Source organism: Maniola hyperantus, chromosome 9 (genome assembly GCF_902806685.2).
Source record: "Maniola hyperantus chromosome 9, iAphHyp1.2, whole genome shotgun sequence".
Lineage (NCBI taxonomy): Eukaryota > Metazoa > Arthropoda > Insecta > Lepidoptera > Nymphalidae > Maniola > Maniola hyperantus.
In genome coordinates this window covers 1,938,015-1,964,119 of record NC_048544.1, presented here as the reverse complement: position 1 = coordinate 1,964,119, position 26,105 = coordinate 1,938,015, and the positions used below count along the sequence as shown (strand labels likewise).

At 38.3% G+C, this 26,105-nt stretch overlaps 3 protein-coding genes across 3 annotated transcripts in view; all 3 read left to right on the top strand.

The window, feature by feature from the left end:
* Positions 1 to 1,458: 1,458 nt before the first annotated feature.
* On the top strand, positions 1,459 to 6,749 carry Vsp37A (Vacuolar protein sorting 37A). The gene is made up of 3 exons (XM_034971694.2): positions 1,459 to 2,329; positions 2,950 to 3,124; positions 5,231 to 6,749. Exons 1-3 carry the CDS (start codon positions 1,721 to 1,723, stop codon positions 5,353 to 5,355), a joined length of 909 nt encoding a protein of 302 aa, XP_034827585.1. The 5' UTR covers positions 1,459 to 1,720; the 3' UTR covers positions 5,356 to 6,749.
* Positions 6,750 to 8,037: 1,288 nt separating this feature from the next.
* Positions 8,038 to 9,458, top strand: LOC117985179 (glucose-1-phosphatase-like). The gene has a single exon (XM_034971873.2). The coding sequence runs from the start codon at positions 8,170 to 8,172 to the stop codon at positions 9,364 to 9,366; it is 1,197 nt and encodes a 398-aa protein (XP_034827764.1). The 5' UTR covers positions 8,038 to 8,169; the 3' UTR covers positions 9,367 to 9,458.
* Positions 9,459 to 9,778: 320 nt separating this feature from the next.
* The window catches only part of LOC117985178 (IQ and AAA domain-containing protein 1-like), a 30,347-nt gene continuing 14,020 nt past the window's right edge, over positions 9,779 to 26,105 (top strand). The window contains exons 1-14 of the mRNA XM_069500608.1: positions 9,779 to 11,316; positions 16,688 to 16,812; positions 17,234 to 17,409; positions 18,846 to 18,948; positions 19,394 to 19,528; positions 20,099 to 20,192; positions 20,483 to 20,546; positions 21,310 to 21,438; positions 21,745 to 21,859; positions 22,322 to 22,470; positions 23,286 to 23,436; positions 24,508 to 24,675; positions 25,204 to 25,358; positions 25,672 to 25,822. Of these exons, the coding sequence (XP_069356709.1) occupies positions 10,098 to 11,316; positions 16,688 to 16,812; positions 17,234 to 17,409; positions 18,846 to 18,948; positions 19,394 to 19,528; positions 20,099 to 20,192; positions 20,483 to 20,546; positions 21,310 to 21,438; positions 21,745 to 21,859; positions 22,322 to 22,470; positions 23,286 to 23,436; positions 24,508 to 24,675; positions 25,204 to 25,358; positions 25,672 to 25,822 (2,934 nt within the window). The 5' untranslated portion in view covers positions 9,779 to 10,097. The remainder of the gene's footprint in view (positions 11,317 to 16,687; positions 16,813 to 17,233; positions 17,410 to 18,845; positions 18,949 to 19,393; positions 19,529 to 20,098; positions 20,193 to 20,482; positions 20,547 to 21,309; positions 21,439 to 21,744; positions 21,860 to 22,321; positions 22,471 to 23,285; positions 23,437 to 24,507; positions 24,676 to 25,203; positions 25,359 to 25,671; positions 25,823 to 26,105) is intronic.

Sequence of the window (26,105 nt, the reverse complement as noted above, 5' to 3'; positions counted from 1 at the left end):
TATACCTAAGTATCCAAAAAAAATTAACATCATTAATATTTTTTAATAGTTAGTACCTAGTTAGGTACCTACCTACCCAGTCAACCTTGAAGCCTTATTTGCCCGACTACGGTGAGATTTTATACTTTACCTATCAGTAGGTATAAGTTGCATAGGTAGATTATTTGTTGTATACAAGCAGGTGTTACTTTGCGGAAATCCATGATATACAATAAATCGAAAGCTTAATTTGCTATAATCCGCTGATGATTACCTATATACTCTTTGGTCGAATCTGTATGGTGCAACATGTAGCATGCGACATGCAATGTCTATCTCCTGATTGCTCCTTATTGGTGCTAATTCCGTTACACTAATGCAGCTTAAGAGAAAGAAAAACTAAAATTAAAGACTATAATTTAAGCTAGGGTGTAAAGGAATTAGTACCAATAGTATTCCAATTCCAATAGTCTTTGATGCCTAGCTGCGGCTTCGTAGCCCGTGCCAAAGAAATGCGACATAATTTGTGCGCCTATCTTTTATTAAAAGCTATATCACATGAATTCATACTTGCGGTATTTTATGCGGTAACAAAATCAACAACGAGTTTCGAGTTTCGACGACAAGTTCCGTCAACAAGTTTCAGCAACAAGTTTCCGCAACAAGTTTCGTGTACAAGTTAAGGTTCGTACGCACCTGAGCGGCGCGGCGTGGCGCTTCAGCGAGCTGCACGTCGCGGCACAGAGCTTCAAAATAATATCATTTCTATCATTTTGTATGGCGCATATCGCACTAGAGCGGCGCTGCACAGCGCTTCACCGCGCGTTGCCGCGCGGCACGGCTGGAGAGAATATTTTGAAGCGCAGCGAAGCGACGCGCAGTGCAGTGACGCTAGTGCGACATACCCAGCGGCGCGGCGCGGCGCTTCGCGCTCGTACGCGAACGGGTATAAAAGTGACGCGCAAGTGACGCGAGGTGCCGCGTACTGAAGTTGTAGTGCGGTAGGCACCGTCGAGCGGCCTGAGGTGACGCGTTCTGCAGTCGGACTGAAGCGCCGCGCCGCGCCGCGGCCGCTCAGGTGCGTACGAACCTTAACTGCTAAAAGTTTCGTCAACAAGTTTCGACAACAAGTTTTGCCAACTAGTTTCGGCAACAATTTGCGTCACTTGTTGACGAAACAAGTTTCTGCAAAAAGTTCCGTCAACAAGTTTCAACCAAAGGTTGTAACAACAAGTTTCATTACAAGTTTCGTCAACAAGTTTCCGCAACACTGTAGATTATTATTGCAAACAAATTTCGCTTCTACTAAGCAAAATCCAGCTGCGAGTGCCAGATCCAAATGAAAATCTATTTTAGTCGATTTTAGTAAAATGAAATACTAAAACCACAGAATTGTACTATTTCTAAACGATCATTTTGATAAATTAATGTCAAATAGCAATAAAGTTTTGACATTGACAGATATATCAATAATTTCATTTTCAATTCAAAATCGTTTTTTTGTGTTTTTAGAGTTTTTACCTTAAATTATTCAAAGTTAAATGTTTTTATATTGCTACTTTTGCATTGCCTATTAATACTACGACCAAACAAAGCAAAAATTATTCTCTAACTCACTAAGAAGTGCTCTTTTCAGTGAAAGTTTCCAACACGGTATTGATTTTTCTCCTCAACAAGTTTAACAAAGAAAAACAAACGTTTGGACAATAAATTACTGATTTCCAGCAAGTAAATAATAAAAATGCTGCCTCGTTCTTATTACACCGATCAGGATATACAACGGAAACGTCAAATTGATACATTAAAGATCTTCAACGACAATGTTACAGAACTGAGTGAAAATACGGAATATAGAGTGGAATTCAATGCTAACGGTCGGCATTTCAGCTTAAACGTGGTTCTAAACCCGGATTTTCCTAATGAGAAACCGAGTATATTTGTCAACCCGGTTTTTCCTCATCCCTGGTTGGCAGAAAACTCAAATCAAGTGGTTGGTGCTCCAGGGCTGGTAAATTACACTCCGCATTCGGATCTAGGACGCGTAGTTCAGGCTATAATACGCGAGTTTCAGAGATGCGTACCGAATCTGGCGCATGAAGATAAGTCGACGGACACAAGCCCTCAGTCTCATTTCAGTGCACAGTCATTAATGTTTCCTGAGTTAAGTGAACTTACAGTCGAAGAGTTGCAAGAAATTATCGAGAATCCTGACTTGCAGGACAAACTGTTAGAAACCAACCCACAGCTGGTAGAACTGGACCTAGAAACAGAAGAACTAATGACAAGCATAGAAGAAATAGCCCAGGACAATCTCATGAAACAGCAAATGCTTGACACTCTCAAATCCGAGGTACAGTAGGATTCAAAGAAGTTAGTCACAAGTCATGTTGCAATGTCATAGATTGTGAGATATTTTTTGTCACTGTTTTTACATCTTACCAACGAAGTCCGCTCTCAAGCTGAGATCTATAGGGCCCACTTTGACTTTGCTCAGACTTAAGATTGAGTTAGAACGAGACAGATTTATGTGAGAGATAATATCTCTATGCAGAGATATCTCTATATACAGTACAGTTTATCTGTATATTATACATCTGTCTCGGTTTAACTCTGTCTTAAGTCAAAGCAAAGTCAGAGAGAGCTCTATAGATTTCACATTTACAGCTTATTTCTAAACTACCAAAAAGATTGAATGGTCAATCAAACTATAACTCTGCATGAGTTATGAGCATGAGCATAATTATTTTTAAAAAAATGTTAAGAAAAAAAAAATTGAGATAAATGTATCAGATATAATTTTAAAAAAAAGTAGCCTATGCCCTTCCTCAGGACACAAGCCTTCTCTGTTCCAAATTTCTTCAAAATCGGCTGAACAGATGGGCTGTGAAAGGCTAGCAGACTGACAGACAGACACACTTTCGCATTTATGATATTACTATGGAAGTATGGATACAATGTCATCTGTTACAGGTGTTAGACAGAATCTCAACAATAGTCCAAATGAAGATGAACTACGAGGATCTGAATAGGAAGCATCAGAAGCTGTCCGAGATGTATGACCCTCATCGGATCAGAGATTGTCTGAGGGAGGCTGCGTTGAAAGCAGATGAAGACGCAGAGGTTATAGCGGAACAGTTTTTATTGGGTTAGTATTCATCATCATCATCAACAACCGATAGACGTCCACTGCTGGACATAGATCTCTTGTAGGGACTTTCCACGCCATGGTCTTGCGCCCAGTGGCGTGCAAAGTATATAAGCTTAAAAGCTCAGCATACCCTGGCTTACTCTGGTAAAGCTCTGGCATTTTGAATCTACAAATGATTGGAATCTTTTTTTTAAATAATTGAAAATTCGTCAAATAGCTCGCCGCGCCTTGCAATAAAATCATAGCACTATCACAGTCACGAACCACGGCCGCGGTCGGTGTAAGCTTAGCCGATGAACCTTGAGTGAACGCCATCTATCGGTATTCGGTACTACTATCAGTCCTCTCCCATGACGCGGACGACGAGACGCGTCATCAGAGGCAAAATCCAGTTGTGCTTTTACTCACACATCCACGCTTACACGTATAGTAATATTACGCAACTCTAAGGTCTAGATGTGTGAGACATTTCTCCTAGAACTTGTTAATGTGTGCGTCAAATGACCCTAAATGACCCCTTTTTGACGGGCGAAATAAGCACGACTTCTGTCCAATCACAAGAGAGTTCAATACCGCGCGGAGTTTAAATTCGTAAGTACATGTAAGCATTTGAGTTTTTAATCTATTACAATCAAAATAAGTAGCTATATTTATTCTAATTCTATACTTTTTCAATTTAATTAATTTATTGATATTGTTTTCCATAAATTTGAGTACGGTTTAGATTCTAAGATAAAGCTTGCCAGTTTATGTTTCGAACGTAAATTCAAATAAATAAACCAAAACTCGTCCTATTTAAAAGAATAAAAGATTTAAAAGCATTATACCCTTTTATTGATAATTGCAATAGTTCTTTAATAATTAAATACTATTTCTTGCAAAATAAATAATAGCTTTTATGAATAATTCAATTTTTAAGGAGATTTTTGGTATATTTTGGCATAAAAATCTCAAACTTTAATTACCTACTCCATCTTGTTTTGTTTCCAATCGTTCAATGTGCAGTGTTTTGTTTTATTTTGGTGAAAAATAGAGTTTTTGTGGATATAACTACGTGAAGTAAATGAAATCCAGTTCGTTTTGTGATTTTAAAAGTTTGTATAAAGGTTTATTTATAGAATACTTATTACTTATTTGGAAAATGGAAGTTTATTCATGTGAAGTTTGTGATGGCGCTGTGTGTTTACAAAAGGTACTTAGACAAAACTTTGTTTCTCTTCCCTTTAACGTAAAAATATTAGATATTATTCGCAAAGGAATATGTGTACCACTGTTACAATTATCACAAAAAAAGTGATAAAGTCACTTATTTCGATGTTTGAGGTGGTTCTTTAGGCATGCGGCGCGGCGAGCGCTTCCTTGTAAATTGTATTGTACCTAACATCAGCTGATTTTGGCGAGTAGCAAGTAGGTATGTGCTTTTATGTTATTTATTTTTTATAGTAGTCATCATCATGATCATGATCAACCCATCGCCGGCTCACTACAGAGCACGGGTCTCCTCTCAGAGTGAGAAGGGTTTGGCCATAGTCTACCACGCTGGCCAAGTGCGGATTGGTAGACTTCACACACCTTTAAGAACATTATAGAGAACTCTCAGGCATGCAGGTTTCCTCACGATGTTTTTCTTCACCGTTAAAGCGAGTGATATTTAATTACCTACTTAAAACGCACATAACTCCGAAAAGTAAGAGGTGCGTGCCCGGGATTGAACCCCCGACCTCCGATTAAAAGGCGGACGTCCTAACAACTAGGCTATCACAGCTTATAGTAGTATGTATCATCAATCATTTTTTTTTAAAAAAAAATTTTTAATTTTTTAATTTAAAAAAAAATAATTTTTTTAATTTTATTTTTTTGCGATGTATTTATTCCCCATGCATACCCGGGGCTCCGGGCCTGTGCACGCCACTGCTTGCGCCGCCTGAATCCAGCGGCTCCCCGCGACTTGCCTGATGTTGCCCACCTAGTGGGGGGGTCTTCCAACACTGTGCTTTCCAGTACGGTAGCTCAGAATTACTATTTTTCTGCTGTGCTATTTTATTTATTTAGTCATTTAATAGTTTTTTGGATCCTGTTTTAACTAAAAACATTTTTTGGCAGGTAACATTCCAGTGGAGACTTTTATAGCGAAATTCGCCGAGAAACGGGCTCTAGGGCAAGCGAGGCGCGCCAGGGAAGAGAGGCTAGCTCACCAGCTGACGCAATTAGACAAGGCTACCACATAGAATTATTAGCTTCTAATATATAAAAACCCGCGAGTCAGGCTCGCGCAACGAGGGTTCTGTAATTCAGTCGTATTTTTTCGACATTTTGCATGATAATTCAAAAACTATAATGCATAAAAATAAATAAAAATCTGTTCTAGAATGTACAGGTGAAGACCTTTCATATGATACCCCACTTGATATAGTTATCTTACTTACTAATTATTAATTTATTTTAGACCACAAATTAATTTATTTTGTGTGTAAACCACAAATTCACGGTTTTCAGATTTATCTCCTAATGCCAGCTATAAGACCCACCCTGCCAAATGACTCTAGAACAACGGGAAGTACCCTGTAGATGTCTTGACAGACAGACAACAAAGTAATCCTATAAGGGTTCCGTTTTTCCTTTTGAGGTACGGAACCCTAAAAAACTACCATTCGCTACCAATGCGTCCGCGCATCGATCATCAGATTGAGTACAATTGTTGTTGGCACTTTGTGAAGGTTTCTAACATAGTACATTCATACGTTTTAAGTTCTCACTCGCCATTTTAACTTTGTGTCAACGGTCATGTCAAAAGTACGACATTAGTCCTTATTTTAAAGGTGGGTCCCGTACTTTAGACAAGACAGTTGACACAGAGTTAAAATGGCGAGTGAGTTCTCATTTTGTACGGACTATACCATCAATGTACGATAGGCTGCGCGTGAATCACATGGCAATGCATATCGGCGGGGTGATCGCGTAAAACGTTGCAGTAGCGACAGCAACGCGACAGCAGTAGCAATGCGACAGTTCATTTGCTGTAAAATTTGCTGGCGCGTGGCGAAAATCGTAACTAACGTTGCCGTCAAGTGTCCCCTTTGTTCTTGTTTGAATAGTCTAAAGCCTTTATTCTCTAACAGCGCCCCCCTGTCAATGTCATTCAAGTGCCAAAAGAGCCTTGTCGCACTGTAGGTACACATTCCCCCACTCTCAAAGGTCTTTTTACCTGAATGATGGTATGTACTATTTATACTAATTAGTTAAATGTTATGATTAATTCCTACTCCAAGTACATGATTAATTCTTTTTATAACTAGACGATGCCCGCGCCTTCGTCTGCTTAAGTTTCGATTTTGTAATATACCGTGGGAAATCTTTGATTTTCCGGGATAAAAAGTCAGCTATCAGTCCTTCCTAGGGTTGCAAGCTGTCTCTGTGCCAAATTTCATCAAAATCGGTAAAAACGGATTGATCGGGAAAAGCTAGCAGACAGACATACACTTTCGCATTTATAGTTATAATATTAGTATATTTATAGTTATACTTAACTATGTATAATGTACCTACCTATACATATTGTGTATTATGATCGTGATGTGATGTTCGAAAAAAATAATAGATTTGAATACAATTTAAATTAGAACGGTTGATATTTTTATTCAAATCCCTCTAAACTCAAATCTCTATAGATAAAAATGAATCGCTGAATGTGTTGCTCATCGCAAATCTCGAGAACAGATGAACCGATTTCGCTTATTCCAAACCATCCTCGTACTTCAAGGAATATTATAAAAAAGAATTAGCGAAATCGGTTCAACTGTTCTAGAGATTTGCGATCAGCAACACATTCAGCGATTCATTTTTATATATGAAAGAAGATAGTCCTATAGTGCATAACTGCGTAGGCTCCTGCGATAGTGACGCGGTGCGGGAGGGTGACCTAGTTGTCACAAGTTGACGAATCACTGAGCTTCGCGTCACGTCATCAGACCCCTCCCGCACCGCTTCGCTACCACAGGAATTTACTCAGTTATGACACAGGTTATGACTTATGCGTGCCTGTCATATAAGTATAGCCCTCTTCTTCTCACGCGACATTTTAACTGTATGGGTCAACTGTCAAAGTATCTTTAAAATTAAAATAAGAAATCGTACTTTTGACATGACAATTGACACAAAGTTAAAATGGCGCGTGAAAAGTCATTTTGTACGCATTATATGAATAGTTAAGAAAATAAAATAAATGTTAGGAGGAACAAAAGACTGCAGACAAAAATGAACGATAATATGTTCATGTTATTCGACAAAGGAGGTAAGGCCTTGATTCTGAAACCAGTTGAACTTTATAACATGCTTGAATGAAGTATACGCGGAGCGGGACAATATTAATCACTAATTAAATGATGCCCGCGACATCGTCCGAGTGGTGAAATGGTACAAAGTTTGCCAATTTGCCCTTGGGCAGCGTGGTGGACTATGGCCGAAGCTCTTCGCATTCTGAGATTCACCCGTTCTTATTTTTAGTAGGTTAGAAAAAATCACGTCTATCCCCGTTGCGCCGTTGCAGCGTGGTTTAATAGCAAATCAACAAACAAACTTTCGCATTTACCACCCCTTCACTACCCCTATTATAAATGTGAAAGTGTGTTTGTTTGTTGGTTTTTTGGTTTGTCCTTCAATCACGTCGTAACGGAGCAACGGATCGACGTGATTTTTTGCATGGGTATAGTTTAAGACTTGGAGAGGGACATATTATGCTACTTTTTATCCCGGAAAAATAAAGAGTTCCTACGGGATTTTTAAAAACCTAAATCCACGCGTACGAAGTCGTGGGCATCAGCTTATATAATAATAATAGTAGAAAATATACAGACGCCCGGTCATTCATTAATTTTATCATATTGATAGCGTAATGACATTATAAGATACTATAACTTAGTTGAATCTTATCAGTAGGTAGGTATTGCTCAATATCACCAGTAAGACTTTGAAAGTCGATCGAGAACCTATAGCAAATTGTGTAATTTAGTGAAAGGAACTTCCTAAAACGTAAACGTCTCGTGATGGAGGGAAAAATCGCCATTTTTATTTTCTTAAACGTATTTGTGATTGTATTAACTAAAACATTAGTGCAAGTGGCGATGTTAAGCAGGCATAATATACGAGCACCTTTGATATATAAATTGGGACATTTTTCACCAAACTCTTGGCCTGTATGGAGTTATAAACCTGGATACTTAACCGCGAAAGGTGCTGTACTAGAAGAATATATGGGAGAATACTTAAGGGATTGGTTGAAAAAGGAAAAGTTGTTTGATGAAAGTTGTCCAGCCGAAAATGAAATACACATATACGCAAATACTAAACACAGGACAAGAGAATCTGCGAAAGCCTTTACTAGAGGTGCATTCAGAAATTGCAATATTACAGTTTATGTAATTAATTCAGATGATATGGATCCCGTTTTCAATCCAATTATACATAACGGTTCGATGGATTTAAAAAATGAAATAATTAAAGAAATGCAGTACAAATTAGACGCTCTTCAGCTTCGTGATGCTTATTTAGAACTAGAAAACATATTGGATTTAAATACATCGCATATTTGCAATCACAAAAATGTGTGCAGTTTTGCAAATGCTAAGGATGAAATCTTTTATGAAACTGGACAGGAACCCAACGTGATAGGACCTTTGGATCATGGAAACAGTATTGTAGATTCATTCATTATGAGCTACTATGAAGGAATGCCTTTAAATGAAGTTGCTTGGGGCAAGATCAAAACTCCTGACCAATGGAAATCTCTTGCGAAAATAACGAAAGGAAATCAAAATGTACGCTTTAATAGTACAATACTGGCTAGAGAAGTCGCCAGACCATTAATTGAATACATAGCTTCATTAATTTTTAAAGAAAACGCGCCAAAATTCAGTTTACTGCACGGCCATGATTCAAATATGAATACGGTAATGGCGGCAATTGGATTCAAGGGTTTTGTGTTGCCAGAGCAATACGAAATTACTCCTTTAGGGGGTAAATTAGTATTTCAGAAATGGCACGATGATGATTATAACCGAGACTTGTTAAAAGTAGATTATGTTTATCAAAGTATTAATCAATTAAGGGAGGGTACAAAATTGTCTGAAGAAAATCCTCCCCAATGGGTGCAACTTGAAATTAAAGACTGTCCCATCGATGAAGACGGTTTTTGTCTTTGGGAAAATTTTGTAAAATTATTGAACCAAGTTATTACAATTTAGAATATTATAAAAATACAACTAAAGAAAATATTATTATATTTACCTAAGTTTTTATGTCAAATTGTATTTTATGAGGATTTATTAAAGTATTAATTCACAGAATGATGCTACTTTTATTTACAACGACAGGTTGTTCCAAACAAAAAAAATTGTGAGCTGCAACTCGTTTTTCCTTATAATTTGATTCCTAAAGTCATATAAATTTTGACAGCTACATAGAAAACGATTTTAGTTTCAAATAGCTATTTTTAGGAAGGTACTAATTTAATATCACTTGATAAAATATTCCAAAATTTTTTAGGCATCATTTTTTTTACAATGGAAATACTTTTCATGTCAAATGAGACATTGACATTTGACAAAGGAGTAAGGACAGTTGACAGTTGACACGACCTTGACAATTGACATTCTATTTTTTGATACGACTTACGAGGTTTGTTTTGTTTTGTTATTTTAAGTTATAATTCGTAATAATCATTAAGTTACAACTGTTTTAATATTACACTATCTTTTGTTAAGTTTTAGGTATCTTTACAACCGTATTATCAGAGTTATTGTTTAATTTTAGAGTTTTTAGGTTACAATTCTATGACCTCTGGAGTCCAGGCACTAGCGATAGGTATTTTTATTTCCTCATATTATCTTGCTCAATTGCCAATGTTTGCTCAACACCACTTTGTACAGAGATATCGTCTCGTCTTCACAGTTTGCCTAACTAATTAGAAGTCTAAATGTACAACCAATCATTGTTTAATACCATAATTTTTATATTAATATGTGTTATCATGCAAGTGACTATTTTTGTACTCATAATATATTCAAGTGCCATGTCGGCGCTAAAATTAGAACAAGTGGTTATTCTTAGCAGACATAATGTAAGAACTCCTGTGTCAAAAAATCTTGGCAGAATGACACCTCAGTTTTGGCCGCACTGGAAAGAAAAACCTGGGTTTTTGACCGAAAAAGGTTTCCTTTTAGAAGGTTACATGGGTAAATATTTTTATACTTGGCTGAATAAAGAAGGACTTTTGCCTAAAAACTGTCCCAGTGAAGAAGATTTCTACGTTTACTCCAACACTATGCAACGAACACTGTCCTCGGCTCAGGCTTTTGTAACGGAATGCTATCCAAATTGTAATATAACTATTCACCATGCAGACATTGACAAACCTGATCTTGTATTTACTCCATTAATTCATAACTCAACTGCTGTATTTAAAGAAATATCAATAAAAGAAATGGAATATGTTTTAAGTCATTTAAATTTAAATAAATCTTTTGATCTAATGGAAAGTATTCTGGAATATAACGAATCTGATTTTTGTAAAATGGACAACAATTGTTATTTGGCTGATGACAAAACTGAGTTAGATATAATCGCTGGGATGAAACCTAAAGTTAGAGGTTCGTTAAAAATATGCAATGAAGCTACCGACGCGTTTCTAATGGCGTATTATAACGGGTTTCCTTTAAAAGATGTTGCATGGGGAAAACTTAATGATACAAATTGGCCCTCTATTGTACAACTCACAGCTGGTTATCATAATGTAACTTTTAGTACAAAACATGTTGCTAGAGACATTGCTAGGCCATTAATAAAGTATTTGACTAACGTTTTCTTAAATGAAAACACTAAAGTAACTTTGTTAATGGGACACGATGCTAATATTAATGTTTTACTAAGCGCAATGTCTTTCAAACATTATGAGTTGGACTACAACTTTATATCAACTCCAGTGGGCGGGAAGATTGTTTTTCAAAAATGGTTGGATGAGAAAGCGAATGAGTATTTATTGAAAGTTGAGTATGTATATCAAAGTAACGAACAGTTAAGGGATGGTTTGATACTATCCAATGATAACCCGCCAAAGTTTAAATTATTAGAATTAGAACACTGTAAAATGGATGATAGAGGGTTTTGTAGTTGGGATGAATTTGTTAATTTCTTAAATGACTTATGATATCTGTGTAATGCATGTAAAATATTGAACTCATTGATTTTTGATATGGAAAATGTAATATTTATAGTTGAACTAGTTGATGCCCATGACTAAAAGTAGCCTATGACACTCTCCAGGTTTTTAACTATATTGATACAAGAAATCAGTTCAATTCATTGCTGCGTTGCAGAGTGATTGAAGGACAAACCAACTAACCAACACTTTTGCGTTTGTAATATAGGTGGTCGATGCCCACAGAATTCAAATAAAGTAACAGAAATAGTATCTCCTCGTTTCTCACTTGGCTACTCACAGTCAACACAATATACAGAAAAGTAATCATGCATACACATATTATTATTATCATATCATTCCACGCGGACGAAGTCGCGAGTATAAGCTAGTCCTCCAATAAAAATAAAAAATGCTCCCTTATTTGTAACCCATACCAATGAAGAAACTTATCGGAACAAAGCGGCGTTAATCATTCCGTCTCACTCACACTCTGTACACGGGTATACTGTGTAAGTGAGATGGAATTATTAATGTATTTCGATTCGTTTCTTTATTGCCACGCGTTATACCATTTCTATACCTATTTTAAATTCTGTGTGTGTACCTAATTTTAATTAGCAAATAATAATTAGTAAGAGCTAGTCAAGATGATATTAGTCAGTAAGTTAAGCTGTGGCCCTACCGCGGTTGTTTGACAGCTACAATGTCACGATCGCAATCATCTCTGATTGGTTAATGCTCGCTCACTATTGGCCACAATGCATTGTTGCAACAAGAATCGCACAAATTCAGCCAATCAGAACAATTGAGATTGTAATAATGATTGATGCAGGTTTTAGACAATCGCCCTACTGATTTAAGGTTCGTACGCACCTAAGCGGCGCGGCGCGGCGCTTCAGTGAGCTTCACGTCGCGGCACAGAGCTTCAAAATATCATTTCTATCATTTTGTATGGCGCATATCGCACTAGAGCGGCGCGGCGCGGCGCTTCACCGCGCGTTGCCGCGCGGCACGGCTGGAGAGAATATTTTGAAGCGCACCGAAGCGACGCGCAGTGCAGTGACGCTAGTGCGACATACCCAGCGGCGCGGCGCGGCGCTTCAGTATGCGTACGTCGCTCGAATAAGATACACGCGCATCTTGTTAGGTATTTAAAGTACAGGCAAGAATCGGCAAGATAGACCTCAAAATAAATAACGTAGGTTTAATTTTTGACACATGACGTGTTCCTCATGCTCTTAGAAGTATATCCTCAAAGGTCCCAACCCCTAGGATGTCGGCTTCCCCCCTTCCCAGTGTCTAAATGTATAAATGTCTCTCCGAGCGTTATGAGAAAACATCAATGGTAAAAATAATCCTGATTAAATAACTATAATATATTATGTACATATTATACCTACCTACTTCATCTAGGTAGAATTAATAGTTTCGGAAATATGCCTACCTATTGTTGTACTTGTGTTTATATTATACTAGCTTATGCCCGCGACGTCGTCCGCGTGGACTACACAAATCTCGAACCCCTATTTTACCCCCTTAGGGGTTGAATTTTCATAAATCCCTTTTTAGCGGATGTCTACGTCATATTAGCTAGTTAGCTAGCCAGCATGCCAAATTTTAGCCCGATCCGTCAAGTAGTTTGAGCTGTGCGTTGATAGATCAGTCAGTCAGTCACCTTTTTCTTTTATATAGGTATTTAGATATAATATGTACCTGTGTTTACCTGCCTATTTTATATATTCTATTGCACATAAAACAAAGACATTTTGCGAAAATGCTTTTTCTAATGTAATTTCCACAGAACCTAAGGGACTAGCTGATGCCCGCAACTTCGTTCGCGTAGATGTAGGTTTTTTAAAAATCCCGTGGAAACTTTTTGATTTTCGGGATAAAACTAGCCTATGTGTAGGTACACATAGGCTACTTTTATCCTACAGGGTATAATCTATCTCAGGTATATAGGTACTAGTAGGTAATTCCCGGAAATGTGCTCACCTATAGAAAAATCTAAATCCACGCGGACGAAGTCGCAGGCATCATCTAGTTGCATTTTTGCATTTTTTTTTAGATTTTTAATCCCGTGTGAACTCTTTGATTTTCCGGGATAAAAAGTTGCCTACCTCTGTCAATTCCCGGAATGAAAGCTACCTCTGGTCCAAACTTCATATAAATGGGCCTTTAACAATCCTGTGGAAATTCTTTCATTTTCCAGGATAAAAAGTAGCCTGTCCTTCCCCGGGATGTAATTCAACTTTGTACCAAATTTCATCAAATTCGGTTAAGCTGTTGAGCCGTGAAAAGCTAGTAGATAGATAGACAAATACACTTTTGCGTTGATAATAATATAAGTATGGATATGCATAAATATTTTTTTATAATTTCCATAAAAACTATCATCATCATCATCATCATCAACCGATAGATATGTCCACTGCTGGACATAGGTTTCTTGTAGGATTATATTACCGACCTGTGTGGTATACCTATTGTTTCTAATGTAATTTCCACAAAAACTATTAGGCAATAGCATAAAGAATTTTGTCTTCGACATTCTGAAGTAAATGTGAAATGGTACAGAGTCATTAAGAAGGCGAGGAAACAAAATGTGATATCCTTCTTGATATCGTGACTTTGGTATGTCAGCAATCCATTTCTTCTTCTTTTTTAGGGTTCCGTACCTCAAAAGGAAAAACGGAACTCTTATAGGATCACTTTGTTGTCTGTCTGTCTGTCTGTCTGTCTGTCTGTCTGTCTGTCTGTCTGTCTGTCTGTCTGTCTGTCTGTCTGTCTGTCTGTCTGTCTGTCTGTCCGTCTGTCTGTCAAGAAACCTACAGGGTACTTCCCGTTGACCTAGAATCATGAAATTTGGCAGGTAGGTAGATCTTATAGCTGACATTTGGGGAAAAATCTGAAAACCGTGAATTTAGGGTTAGATCACACAAAAAAAATTAAATTGTGGTCATGAACTAATAATTAGTATTTTCAACTTTCGAAGTGAGTGACTATACCAAGTGGGGTATCATATGAAAGGTCTTCACCTGTACATTTTAAAACAGATTTTTATTTATTTTTATGCATCATAGTTTTTGAATTATCGAAATCATACGACTGTAGTACGGAACCCTCATTGCGCGAGCCTGACTCGCACTTGGCCGGTTTTTTCTCTTCGATAATTCGTTCTTCTTCTGCACAACAAAGAAATAATAATCAAATCCTCTTCACTGTCGCTCATCTTGCGACGTTGTTGCTCGTACGCGAACGGGTATAAAAGTGACGCGCAAGTGACGCGAGGTGCCGCGTACTGAAGTTGTAGTGCGGTAGGCACCGTCGAGCGGCCTGAGGTGAAGCGTTCTGCAGTCGGACTGAAGCGCCGCGCCGCGCCGCTCAGGTGCGTACGAACCTTTATAGTTCCATTTTTGTCAGTAACCAGTAGGTATCCTTTTTCTACCTCCTTGGAAGGGCATGGACAGCGCCATCTATGAAGCTTTCAGGAAACGCCCTGGAAAGTTCCTAAACGCGTTTTCCTTATAACCCCAAAAAGTACCTAAAAATGCTTGGAGTATGGTCCTACCACGCATCGCCAAGCCATACGCATAGGCCAGACTAGCTCTGTGTGAGTTAGATTCTTTTCACGTAACAACGCCCAAACACTTTATTCTAGCCCCATTAACTACCGCTATAGTTTATGGGGCTAGAATTAATTATTAAAGATAAGAATTAAATAAAAATCATGATTTTTATTTATTTTTAACATGTTAACATCACGCTGTACGGAAGACTATCAATGACGTCACAAGGCGATAAACGAAAAATATTTTCAATTGTTTAACATAAATAAAAAATTTTTACAAAAAAAATAAAAACCGACTTCGTTACATAAACACTAAAAATTGAAAAATAATTTAATTTATTACCGAATATATTATGTATACAAGAGTTAATATAGTTCCATAATAATACTTTTTGGTGCCGGTGCCAATTAGCTTTAGCTGCGCGAATCGTCTAGACTTCATAATTTTATGGGACTCCACAATGGCACCTCATTGGCACCGACCCCAAAAAATATTATTATGGAACTATATTAACTCTTGTATACATAATATATTCGGTAATAAATTAAATTATTTTTCAATTTTTAGTGTTTATGTAACGAAGTCGGTTTTTATTTTTTTTGTAAAAATTTTTTATTTCACAATTTTTAGTGGCCCCATGGAATTATGCTATAACTGGTTAAAAATCTACTGTTTACTAAGCTATTACACTGATCGCGAGCAATTTACTCTTATCCGTTGAGGAGTTCCAGTATCTATCTTCGAAGATGTTCATCAGATCTTCACCAAATTGAAATGGGACCAACTTTGAAGTATACCCTTTCAAACAAAAAAAGAATTTTCAAAATCGGTCCAGGCGTTTTTGAGTAATCGGGGAACATACATAAAAAAAAAAAAAAAAAAAAAAAAGATTCCGACGAATTGAGAACCTCCTCCTTTTTTTGAAGTCGGTTAAAAATAGAGTAGGTAGGTACAATTGCTGGGGGAAAATATTTTTTGCACCATTTTAGTACTTAATGTAAACGATAGGCTGAAAACAGTCCAGAAGATATAAATACTGTCCTAACCACTATGATTCGAAATTTTCAGTACGTAGGTAATTCCACAACTATTTTGATGTGTAATTTGGTAGTCTCTCCAGTATGTACCTATACCTAATATTTTGTAGTGATTTTATATTATTTCCTTATATAATTTTTTTGTGATTTTACCATTACAATAAAATAGATTTTTATTTTTCTAATTTGTTGTTTTATTTCTACTACGACTTCCGGCGACATTTTCCTTATTATTTAAAACGATAACCTTAATAGGTACCTATAGTACGCGACAGGTCGAGATGGCAATCGTGGTGGAGATCCCCCGCGCTAACCCGGTGCGAAATTGCGGGGCGTCCCCCCGCCTCATACCATCTTGCCATCTCGACATGTCACGAAAATAGGTAGCGGTATTTTTTTGGGGCTAGAATTCTTTATATTATTAAAGAGAATAATTTAAAAAATCATGATTATAGTTAGGTACTTTATAAAAAATTAAAAGTAGCCGCCATACGCCCTTTGTGTGCGAATCCGACTCGCACTTGACTTATATTTCAAAGACTTTTTTATCTTTGCGACGCTCCTAATTTTATTTTGACACAAGTAGGTAAGTCAAAATTCTGGTCACAATTAATACAATAAATAACGAAATTCTCGTTATGTTTGAAATTTAAATTTTACGCGTTTTCAACCGAAATTTTCAGTGATTTTACCTACTACAACACAAACTGCTACTAAATTGCATTAATTTTAAATATTCTTATACCTACCTAATTAGAATTAATTATGTCACACTATCTCAAAATCCCGACTATGATCCAGAGTTCAGTAGATGCTCATAAAAAATGGATGCAGCTCTTAACTGAGGCGGACCACCTTGTGGCCGAGGATGCAGACCTTCAGGTGAGTAAAGACTCTGCGCTATTAATAGGGTCTTGGAGTCCAAGACTTGGACTGTAGTAGGTAAGTGTTTATGGCGCTAGAATTTCAGCTGTTTCTGCTGCGGCTCCCGGTCTTGATGCTATCTCCCTGATATAACACGAGGCCAATATGTCAACGCAAGCTGCGTCTCACATTAGCGCCCGTCCCCGTTCCCAGGGAAGCATCAGCGTCAATCTATCAGCTCTGTTGCCATCATGCCGACTAATCCCTGCCGGCTCAATTGGCAAAGGAATGTCTATGATGGCAAGAGCCCTTTTGATCGTATCGTTAAGAGAGCCATGCCTAAACAGCCTACTAGAGCTCATTTGGCAAGAGAGTGCGTGGATTCCAAATATTGATAATGTTATAATGGATGTTGGAGAAATGTTAAGGAATATTTCAGAGAAAAGCCGCCAAAGGGTTATCTTTGAAAGAGCGCCACATGCCACCTGAAGTTCTGGGCCGCCTGTACGCACAGTATTGTGACGTCATCAACAGGATGTACGACTCCTACCTGAGTAGCGTACATTTGCAGCGGGCACCCTACATCCTTGATATTGTCACCGTGATTTGGAAAAGGTACAAAATAGTCCTAGGTTCCTACCTTCTTGGTACAGTTTTTATTTTTTATTTATTTTATTTTATTTTATTAGATATGCCAACGATAAACTGTAACAACATTCACAAATATTAAAAACATGTCACAAACAATTCCAGTCCTACTACAATCGTCAATTATAGGCATATACAGCATTACAGTTCCTGCAATATATGAAGGCGAGTGAACTTTACTTGTAGCTACGTCGTACACATGGGCATTGCGTATGTGTGAGTGCATGTCGGACCAATCAGTCGCGAGCAAGCGCTCACAAACGCACACATTTAGTGTACCTTACTTATACCGAACCAATGGCCGCTGGGGCAGACGTGCTCTGGAGTGGAGACCGCGTATCGGCAAGCGCAGTGTGGGACGACCTCTAACCCGCTGGACTGACGACCTTAAGAAGGTAGCGGGAAGTGGGTGGATGAGGAAGGCGGAGGATCGTGTGTGGTGGCGTGCTCTAGGGAAGGCCTATGTCCAGCAGTGGACGCAAACAGGCTGATTGTTTGTTTGACTTATACCGGTACGACTTAAACACAAGCATGAGCTACTCGCCCTCGTGAAATGCAAGAACTGTAGGCAACTAAGAAAGGATCGTTTATAGATAATAGGTACTAGATGATGCCCGCGACTTCATTTTTCTCATAGTCGTTTCTTAGCTGACACCTAACCTCAAGAAAAAACCTACTTTCCAAATTTCAAGTCAATTATAATATCAATAATTAAAACTTTCTCATAAAAACTTACATCCCCTATTTTACCACCCTTATGGGCGAATTTTCCAAAAATCCTGAAACACGTATTTCTTCATTTGTGACCGAAAACCCAAATACCAATTTTCATGCAAATAACTTGACAAATGACGGACTTTCATACAAACTTCCATCCCCCGTTTAACCCACTTAGGGGTGGAATTTCGAAAAATCCTTTCTTAGTGGATACCTACTCTGTACAAAGAATAGACCCTCCGAATTTCATGGCTTTGGGACCAGCGCGGTTTAGGCTGTGCGTTGATATCTATGTCAGTCAGTCAGTCAGTCAGTCAGTCAGTCAGAACTTTGAATTTTATATATATAGATAGATTAGCGTAACGTATGTAGGTACCTACTATGTACACGCGTGCCGTGTACAAACTACAAACCAACAGAATGACGTCATTTTGATGTCAGCCGAAATAAAAATATACCATCAGCTCGAAGCTTCAGTCTGGTGCTGACGTCACTAAAATGGCGGTCACACCCATTAGCAATTTGCGGGACTTATTACCGCATGAGGATATCTTTACAACGGTATCACGAATTCGATTCCCGGGCGCTTTATCAGTCTTTTTCCATCTTTGTCTGTCCTTATTTTTCTGTCCCTATCTTCCCCAAAGGAAAGTCATTTATGCCATTGAAAATGTGCCAATTTTCAGATTATACGAGCTCCGTCAAGAGTTGGTACACGTCATAGTAAACGACTATATTTATGTGGACGCAGCACTTTTCATGTTGAAGAAGACACCGTACGATATTCAAGTTAGTTTGGCTAGGCAAAAACCTCAGTAGGTACCTACCTACCTAATTGAGGAAACCCCAACAACTCTAAAGTCTAGTCTGACGATCGAGTTTTCTGGCGTAGCCCATTTTATAACACGAGTCAGTAAATTTTTTACTAAAACCGAATTCAAACTTTTTTTAGTTATCATTCGGTCTTTTACTTGCCCTTTTCCGAGTGAATACAGGTAAACATCTGAAAGTAACGATTAGTGATAGTTCAGCATTTTACCATTAGAAATTACCAAATCCTGGGTTTTACTATAAAATCATAGTACCTAGGTAGGTACCGCAGTTCGTGCTTTTGAAGTTACATTTTGTGAAACCACCTCGTTTTGGCGATGTTGAACTTTAAAGTCAGCAAGTTAGATCCCCATCCCAACATCCTCTAAGAAAGTTTTGCTTTAAAGATCTGTCATTGCTTTAGATTGTAGTGCCATACCATTTCCCCTTGGAAAGCCGCTCTGAGGGTATGGAGCGACTTCTGCAGACCATGTGGGCAGATGCTGAGAGGCGGAAGAACGAACCAGAGTTGGTATGGATATCTATTTTTATTATTTATGTACTTATCTACTTACTTTTACAAATATTACTTTAGGTACATTTTAAAGCTTCACATTTTGAAATTCAAATGAGTTTATGTGGACTACGCGAGGATAGTGCAGTGAATTCCTCTAGCCTTTTGCACTAGACATTTTAGGAGTCATCTGGACCCTTAGGCCGCTACAGCCTCTCCATCTTGATAGGTGTGTGATAGATATACTGTCATTGATAGGTTGATATTTAAAGAGATATCCCATAATGGTCCCATAATGACCAGCGGGGCGATTTGCTAACTCAGTGTCTGACACTGAATGATAGTTACCAAGCTCATTTGACATTGGTTGGTTTTACATCGCTGTTTCACTGAGTGATATTAAAATAATTTTTCGTAGAAAACCTTCAAGGGATTAAAAATAAATTTCAAATGGGCTTGAGTTGGTGGCTATCATATTACAGTGTTAGACACTGAGTTAGTGAGGCTGGCTTGATTTATAGTTATGTGCGACAGGTTGTGATAATATTAAGTATTATGCTGCATCGTAATAATCATCTTCTCTGTTATTATTTTGCCATTATTAATTAATTGTAGGACCAGACAAAAAGTCAACTGCTGGAAGAAGATTGTTTACTCTCCAAGACCGAACTTTCCACGTTTCAATCTGTAGCAAAAATACCTATACAAGGTATGTACCTACGTGAATTCAATACAGTCTGACTGATTTAGGTATCTTTAAAGGATCATAAAGGTCGATGCGTAAAAAATGATAGCCTGTTTTTTTTAAATAAATTGTTCACAGAATATTCAGTTAAGTAAGTACATTAAAATACACAGACCTCCATCCTCTGGATACTGTAAAAGTTCATGTGAGGATGGCGAAACGGTTTAAACATCTGTGGTTTAAACCATAGAATTCAAAAGAGTTATCCAAAGCAACTGTAACCGTGGTAAAGTTATTGTTTCTGTCTATACTAGATGAAGGAGAATCAACAGAAGAGTTCATACAAGCTGTCATCATCCAGAAACATGAAAGATACAGGTAGGTAAGGAAATACACTTATTTGTATTATTTATCTTACAGCCCTATTATAAAACGCTGATGCAATCAAATTGATATAGAGCCACAATTACAACACTTAGGTACTCTGAATAATAAGTAAGTTTGCCACTAGAAGGTGTAATAATAAAAGTAAAAACTTCGGTGCTTCCACCCGAATTACTGCTACTAAAAGTTGCATTAGTTCGGTTAACCGGACTAACAACCGAACTACAGCCACTAAAAAGTTGCATTCGTTTGGTTAATCTGACAAACAAGGTAACTACAGCCACTAAAAAGTTGCATTAGTTCGGTTTACCGGACTAACAACCGAACTACTGCCACTAAAAAGTTGCATTAGTTTGGTTAACCGGAGTAACAACCGAACTACTGCCACTAAAAAGTTGCATTAGTTCGGTTAACCGGACTAACAACCGACCTATTGCCACTAAAAAGTTGCATTAATTTGGTTAATCGGACTGACAATCGAACTACTGGCACTAAAATGTTGCATTAGTTCGGTTAACCGGACTAACAACCGAACTACAGCCACTAAAAATTTGCATTAGTTTGGTTAATCGGACTAACAACCGAACTACTGCCACTAAAAAGTTGCATTCGTTTGGTTAACCGGACTAACAACCGAACTACAGCCACTAAAAAGTTGCATTAGTTCGGTTAACCGGACTAACAACCGACCTACTTCCACTAGAGGATTAAGTATTTCTGGCTGAATTTGATGTTAGCTTTTCTATTTCTCCTTCAGAAAATTCTTCATAGAAGACTTCAACGCCAAATGCCGAAAAAGAAAACTATATTTTACGGAGAAAAACGAAAGTAAAGCTCCTAAACAGCTTAAGCTATCGGCTGCTTTGTTGATTCAAAAAGTTTACAGGTAAGCTAGCAACTGTTTCGAGCTACACATGTTCTATTTCACGAAGACGGTTTGGCTATGTTTGTGTGAGTGCACACGTACACATTGTTTATAGTGTGCGTAGCGCTCAGTTTCGGTTTCGATAGGGACGCCACGCGACGCGCACACAAAATTGCGACACTTATTACTTATTATTTTTAGACTTATTATTTAGTAGCGACTCAATATAATATAATAGCGACAAAAAAACTAAACCCACGTGGACGAAGAGAGGTGGTCATCATGACTCATCGGGTTATTGTTGTACAAAATATCATTCATTTTCAGAAGTTACATGAGATTAAAAAGAGAAAAGATGTTAAATTACAAACGGGATGTGCTTTTGGGAATTTTACCAGATCCAGCTCGAAAGAGGTTGGTCGTAGACGAGGCAAATAATAAGGTGAATATCCATACTCCATACTAATTATAAATGCGAAAGTGTGTCTGTCTGTCTGCTAGCTTTTCACGGCTCAACCGTTCAACCGATTTTGACGAAATTTGGTACAAGGATAGCTTGCATCCCGGGGAAGGACATAGGCTACTGTCTATCCCGGAAAATTGAAGAGTTCCCACAGGATTTTTAAGAACCTAAATCCACGCGGACGAAGTCGCGGGCATCATCTAGTTGTAAATAAAGTATGTAGTCGAGTCTTCGAGAGAAGTCTTAGTCGAGTTTCCAAGTATATAGTCTAGGGTGGCTAAACAAAAAATATCCTTATAAGATGGTGTACCTACACTATAGATGCGACAAGAAAAATATCTGCATACAGCATTTATTTATCGAAGATTTTTTCTTAAACGTTAATTATTTCCTTAAACTGTTAAAAGAGTTTACGAAATACTAATAATGAATGTATTTCAGATATACGAGAGAAGACGTAAGACAAGAAAGGACATGCAAGCAAAATATATGAAAGAAATGGAAAGAGAGAAAAGTAGACTGGTAGTTTTAACGAGGGATAATCAAATCGACGATATAACGGAACATGTCATGGAGTGGTTCAAGGAATGGTAAAAATAAAGCTATAGATATCAATTGAAAGAAAATATTCATTTGATTGTTACCCGTTTCAAATTTCAAGAAAAGAAAAGAGTTTACCAGTAGCCGATGCATTTGACGATTCAGAAGTACCTACTTGTAATTTGTTTTAATAAAAATCATTTTTTTATTTCTATTTCAAGTTACCAGGGAATTCATCTTTACTATTACTTAATACTATAATAATTAACAAACTATTAGCAAGCTGAAGTGGCAGTGGGCAGGTCATGCCTGTCGTAGAGGCGATGGCCGTTGGAGCCGGAAAGTCCTTGAGTGGAGACCGCGTTCAAGCAAGCGTAGGGCAACGCCCTCCAGCATGATGGGCCGACGATATAAAGAGGCTGGCGGGAAGTGGCTGGATGAGGAAGGCTGAGGACCGGGTATGGTCAGTAGTGGCGCTCTTTAGGGAAGGCCTATGTCCAACAGTTGACGTCCACATGCTGATGATGATGATGATGATGATAATGATTACTTACCTACCTAGGTATATCTTATCAGGTGGCACGGCAGTACCCCCGCCAAGACGAGCCAAACTAAAGGACGGGGCACTACGTACCTTTTCTTGAATTTATTATTCTCCTAAAATCTAACCCATACCTACCTGTTATGAAGTTGTTGTTATTCGACCTTCTCATTCAACTGGTAGCTACCTAGCTTACGAAACACGGAAAGAAAGTAAACGGTCAAATTGAGACCAACCTTGCCTCGGAAAACAAAACAGGCGTATACTGCGCTTCTTTATAATATGTCTGTCACGCACAAATGAAACCCTTAAGTTTAATTCAAGGTATGAAGGCTACGGGTTCTTCCCCCAGTTCCCTTACGAGACAGAAGGCGGTACTGTGATGGTGATACGAGAAGACTATCCGTATATCGAGGAGAAGATAGAAGAAGATGAGAAGTTAGCGCAACTTACGAAGGGGAAGACTAAAGAAATGGTATGAACTTGAGTGTAACAAGGCGTTGTTAATCCCTTGTGCTCCGTCATTAGTGGTGGGATGGAACTTCGTGAGGTTTTTAGTCGGTAGTAGTCCGACATAGCCACTATGTTCCCCGTGGCTGGTGGTATCCATGATGGATTTTTCTCACGAGAAAAAAAGGGCTAACCTTCCGACTTCTACTAAGGGTATGCGAGGATATCTATGTATAGCGAGGGAAATTGAGTGCAACTCATTAATAGCATTGCCTTAGCTACCTATATAATTATGTAAAAGGTAAAACTGGCTGACTATTAACGCACAGTTAAACCAGTTGTCTGTAGAGGCTTGAGATTTTGAAAGTAGGTGTTCAGGATAGCTGCGGCCGTCTCGATACGCCCGGCTCGCGTTTCGAGGGGATAAGAGGGGACCGCGCATTTCATAACTCGAAAATAACAAGTGATTGTCAGACGAGTCTGTTAAAAGGTCAATTTTTAGAAAGGTTTGTTAGACTTAGGGTTCATTAGGCACATTGCCACTCAAGCCTCTTCCGGTCATCGAAAATGACCACCAATACCAACAGAAGCCAATGAAAACCGACCCTAGGCTAGAATCAAATTAGGATCACGCATTTAAGCAATGCAGGAACCACTGCAGAAAAAAGATAATCCAAGCTTTGAAAATAAAGGGAGCTTGGCACATCGCCCATCCTTGGTAAGGCAACTTGGCGTCTCCAAAGCGTAAAATTAAAAATTACGAGTTGCCTTGTTAAATTGTGTAGCAATTCTGTTAAAATGTAATTGAGCTAGAGGTAATATGATTCCGTATTTCGTTTGTCAGACTCAGAACATTATTTTGAAAATCCGCTGATAAATGCGATATCAATTATAATCCACTAGCTGATATCCGCGACTTCGTACGCGTGGATTTAGGTTATTAAAAGTGCCTATGTCACTCTTCAAGTCTTAAACTATACCCATGCAAAAAATCACGTCGATCAGTTGCTCCGTTGCAACGTGATTGTAGGACAAATCAACAAACAAAAACACTTTTGCATTTAATGGGTAGTGATTACTAATAGCTAACCGGCAGTTGACAAGAGAGCGAAAGGCAGCCTTAGAAGAGGCCAAAATGAGGGAGGAACTAGCCAAGGAGCAGAAGTTAAAGGAAGCGGAAATGCTGTTCAAGCAGCGCTGCAACCCGCTAGCAGACCCTGGCTACAAGCCACAGCAGTCGCAGCATACAGGGAACATTTCAGAGGTGAAATAAGCCAAAAAGTTGTTCTAACTACCCCTAACCAAAACAGAGCCTTTGAAGATATTATATTCTTAGCTTATCACAAGTTTAATAAGTTACAATAACGGTAATTTTTTTTGAATAAAAAAAAATGTATTCGTCAATAATAATTAATTCATTGGCCCCAACCATGGCACTTTTTCTTGTTACTCCAATTAACTTATTGGGGAGTAAGTAACAAGTAACACCTGAATAATTTTTATCATATTGGCCCCTGAAGCTCTAAAATTTACGATCTGGAGGCCATTGAGATTAAAGCAAAAGGAGGGCCAGCATGGCCCCCCGTGAAATGCAGTGGCCAACTGTAATAAGTAATTAAAAAACCGGCCTAGTGCTTGGCGGGCCACGCGCAGTTTAGGGTTCCGTAGTCATAATCCTCTAAAAACAGATATAACTCCTTAACCTTGAACCATACTTAGCCATAATAGTTTTCCTTTACAATTGATTATTATACTACTGCTAAAAATTGTATTGATATTCTACCCTTATCAGGCTCTTCAAAAATACCGCGCAGCCTGGTCTATCCACGACAGGTTTCCAGACAGGACTCCAAGCACTGTGTACGGATATTTACAGTCTGTACTGACTGAGGAGCTGATGAGCCAACTTCATGTAGAGTGCAGGAAATTTGTGGACGAACTTATGAGGTAGCTTATATTTTTGGTTCGTTGTCGGAATGAAATTTTCTTAACCCGACTTCCTGGAGAGAGCATTGGTAACGTGGGCTGCGGTTTTCGTACCTGGTATTTAATATAAGTTCCGCAAAATGCTAATACGCATGGCTGCCATTTTAGTGACGTGAGCGCTAGACTGAAGTTTCGAGCTGATGGTATATTTTTATTTCAGCAGACGTAAAAATGACGTCATTTCGATGTAAATGAGACATGGTTCCAGCGCAATAGCAATTTGTGGGACTCATACCACAAATTGCTAATGGGGAACTTTATTGTGATCCTTTAGGCTGGATTTAAAACTGCTGATCAAAATGCAGCAATTAATGTACAAGAGAATTGGACAGAAGTTTCCGAAACTGAAACCGAGGAAGAAGCCAGCAGTACCGAAACCACCGAAATCTTTAGAAATTACTGATAGAATGCTACAGAATATACAGGTACCAACGCCTTTCATGAACTTTCTTCAGTTCAAAATATATAGAGCTTCCGAGAAGGTCAAGCAGCTTGACATCGAGCACGTAGATGTTTTGCTTGATCAAGCTGTTTGATGATGCGCCCGTCAAGTGGCTTGATCAAACAAACGCCACTTTTCTCATAATATCTCGAATGACTCTTTGCTTGACGCAACGGTCGGACCGTTCCGTCAAGCAAAGAGTCACCGGTCGGTGCGTTACCGTGATCAAATCAGAAATGAGGAGATCCGTAGGAGAACCAGAGTAA

Bases quoted from the DNA above. Each gene is read 5' to 3' on its own strand.
- Vsp37A (XM_034971694.2), top strand. From the start codon at position 1,721: ATGCTGCCTCGTTCTTATTACACCGATCAGGATATACAACGGAAACGT. The intron at 2,330-2,949 runs GTACAGTAGGAT...CATCTGTTACAG, and splicing joins TTGACACTCTCAAATCCGAG to GTGTTAGACAGAATCTCAAC. The intron at 3,125-5,230 runs GTTAGTATTCAT...ATTTTTTGGCAG, and splicing joins AGCGGAACAGTTTTTATTGG to GTAACATTCCAGTGGAGACT.
- LOC117985179 (XM_034971873.2), top strand. From the start codon at position 8,170: ATGGAGGGAAAAATCGCCATTTTTATTTTCTTAAACGTATTTGTGATT.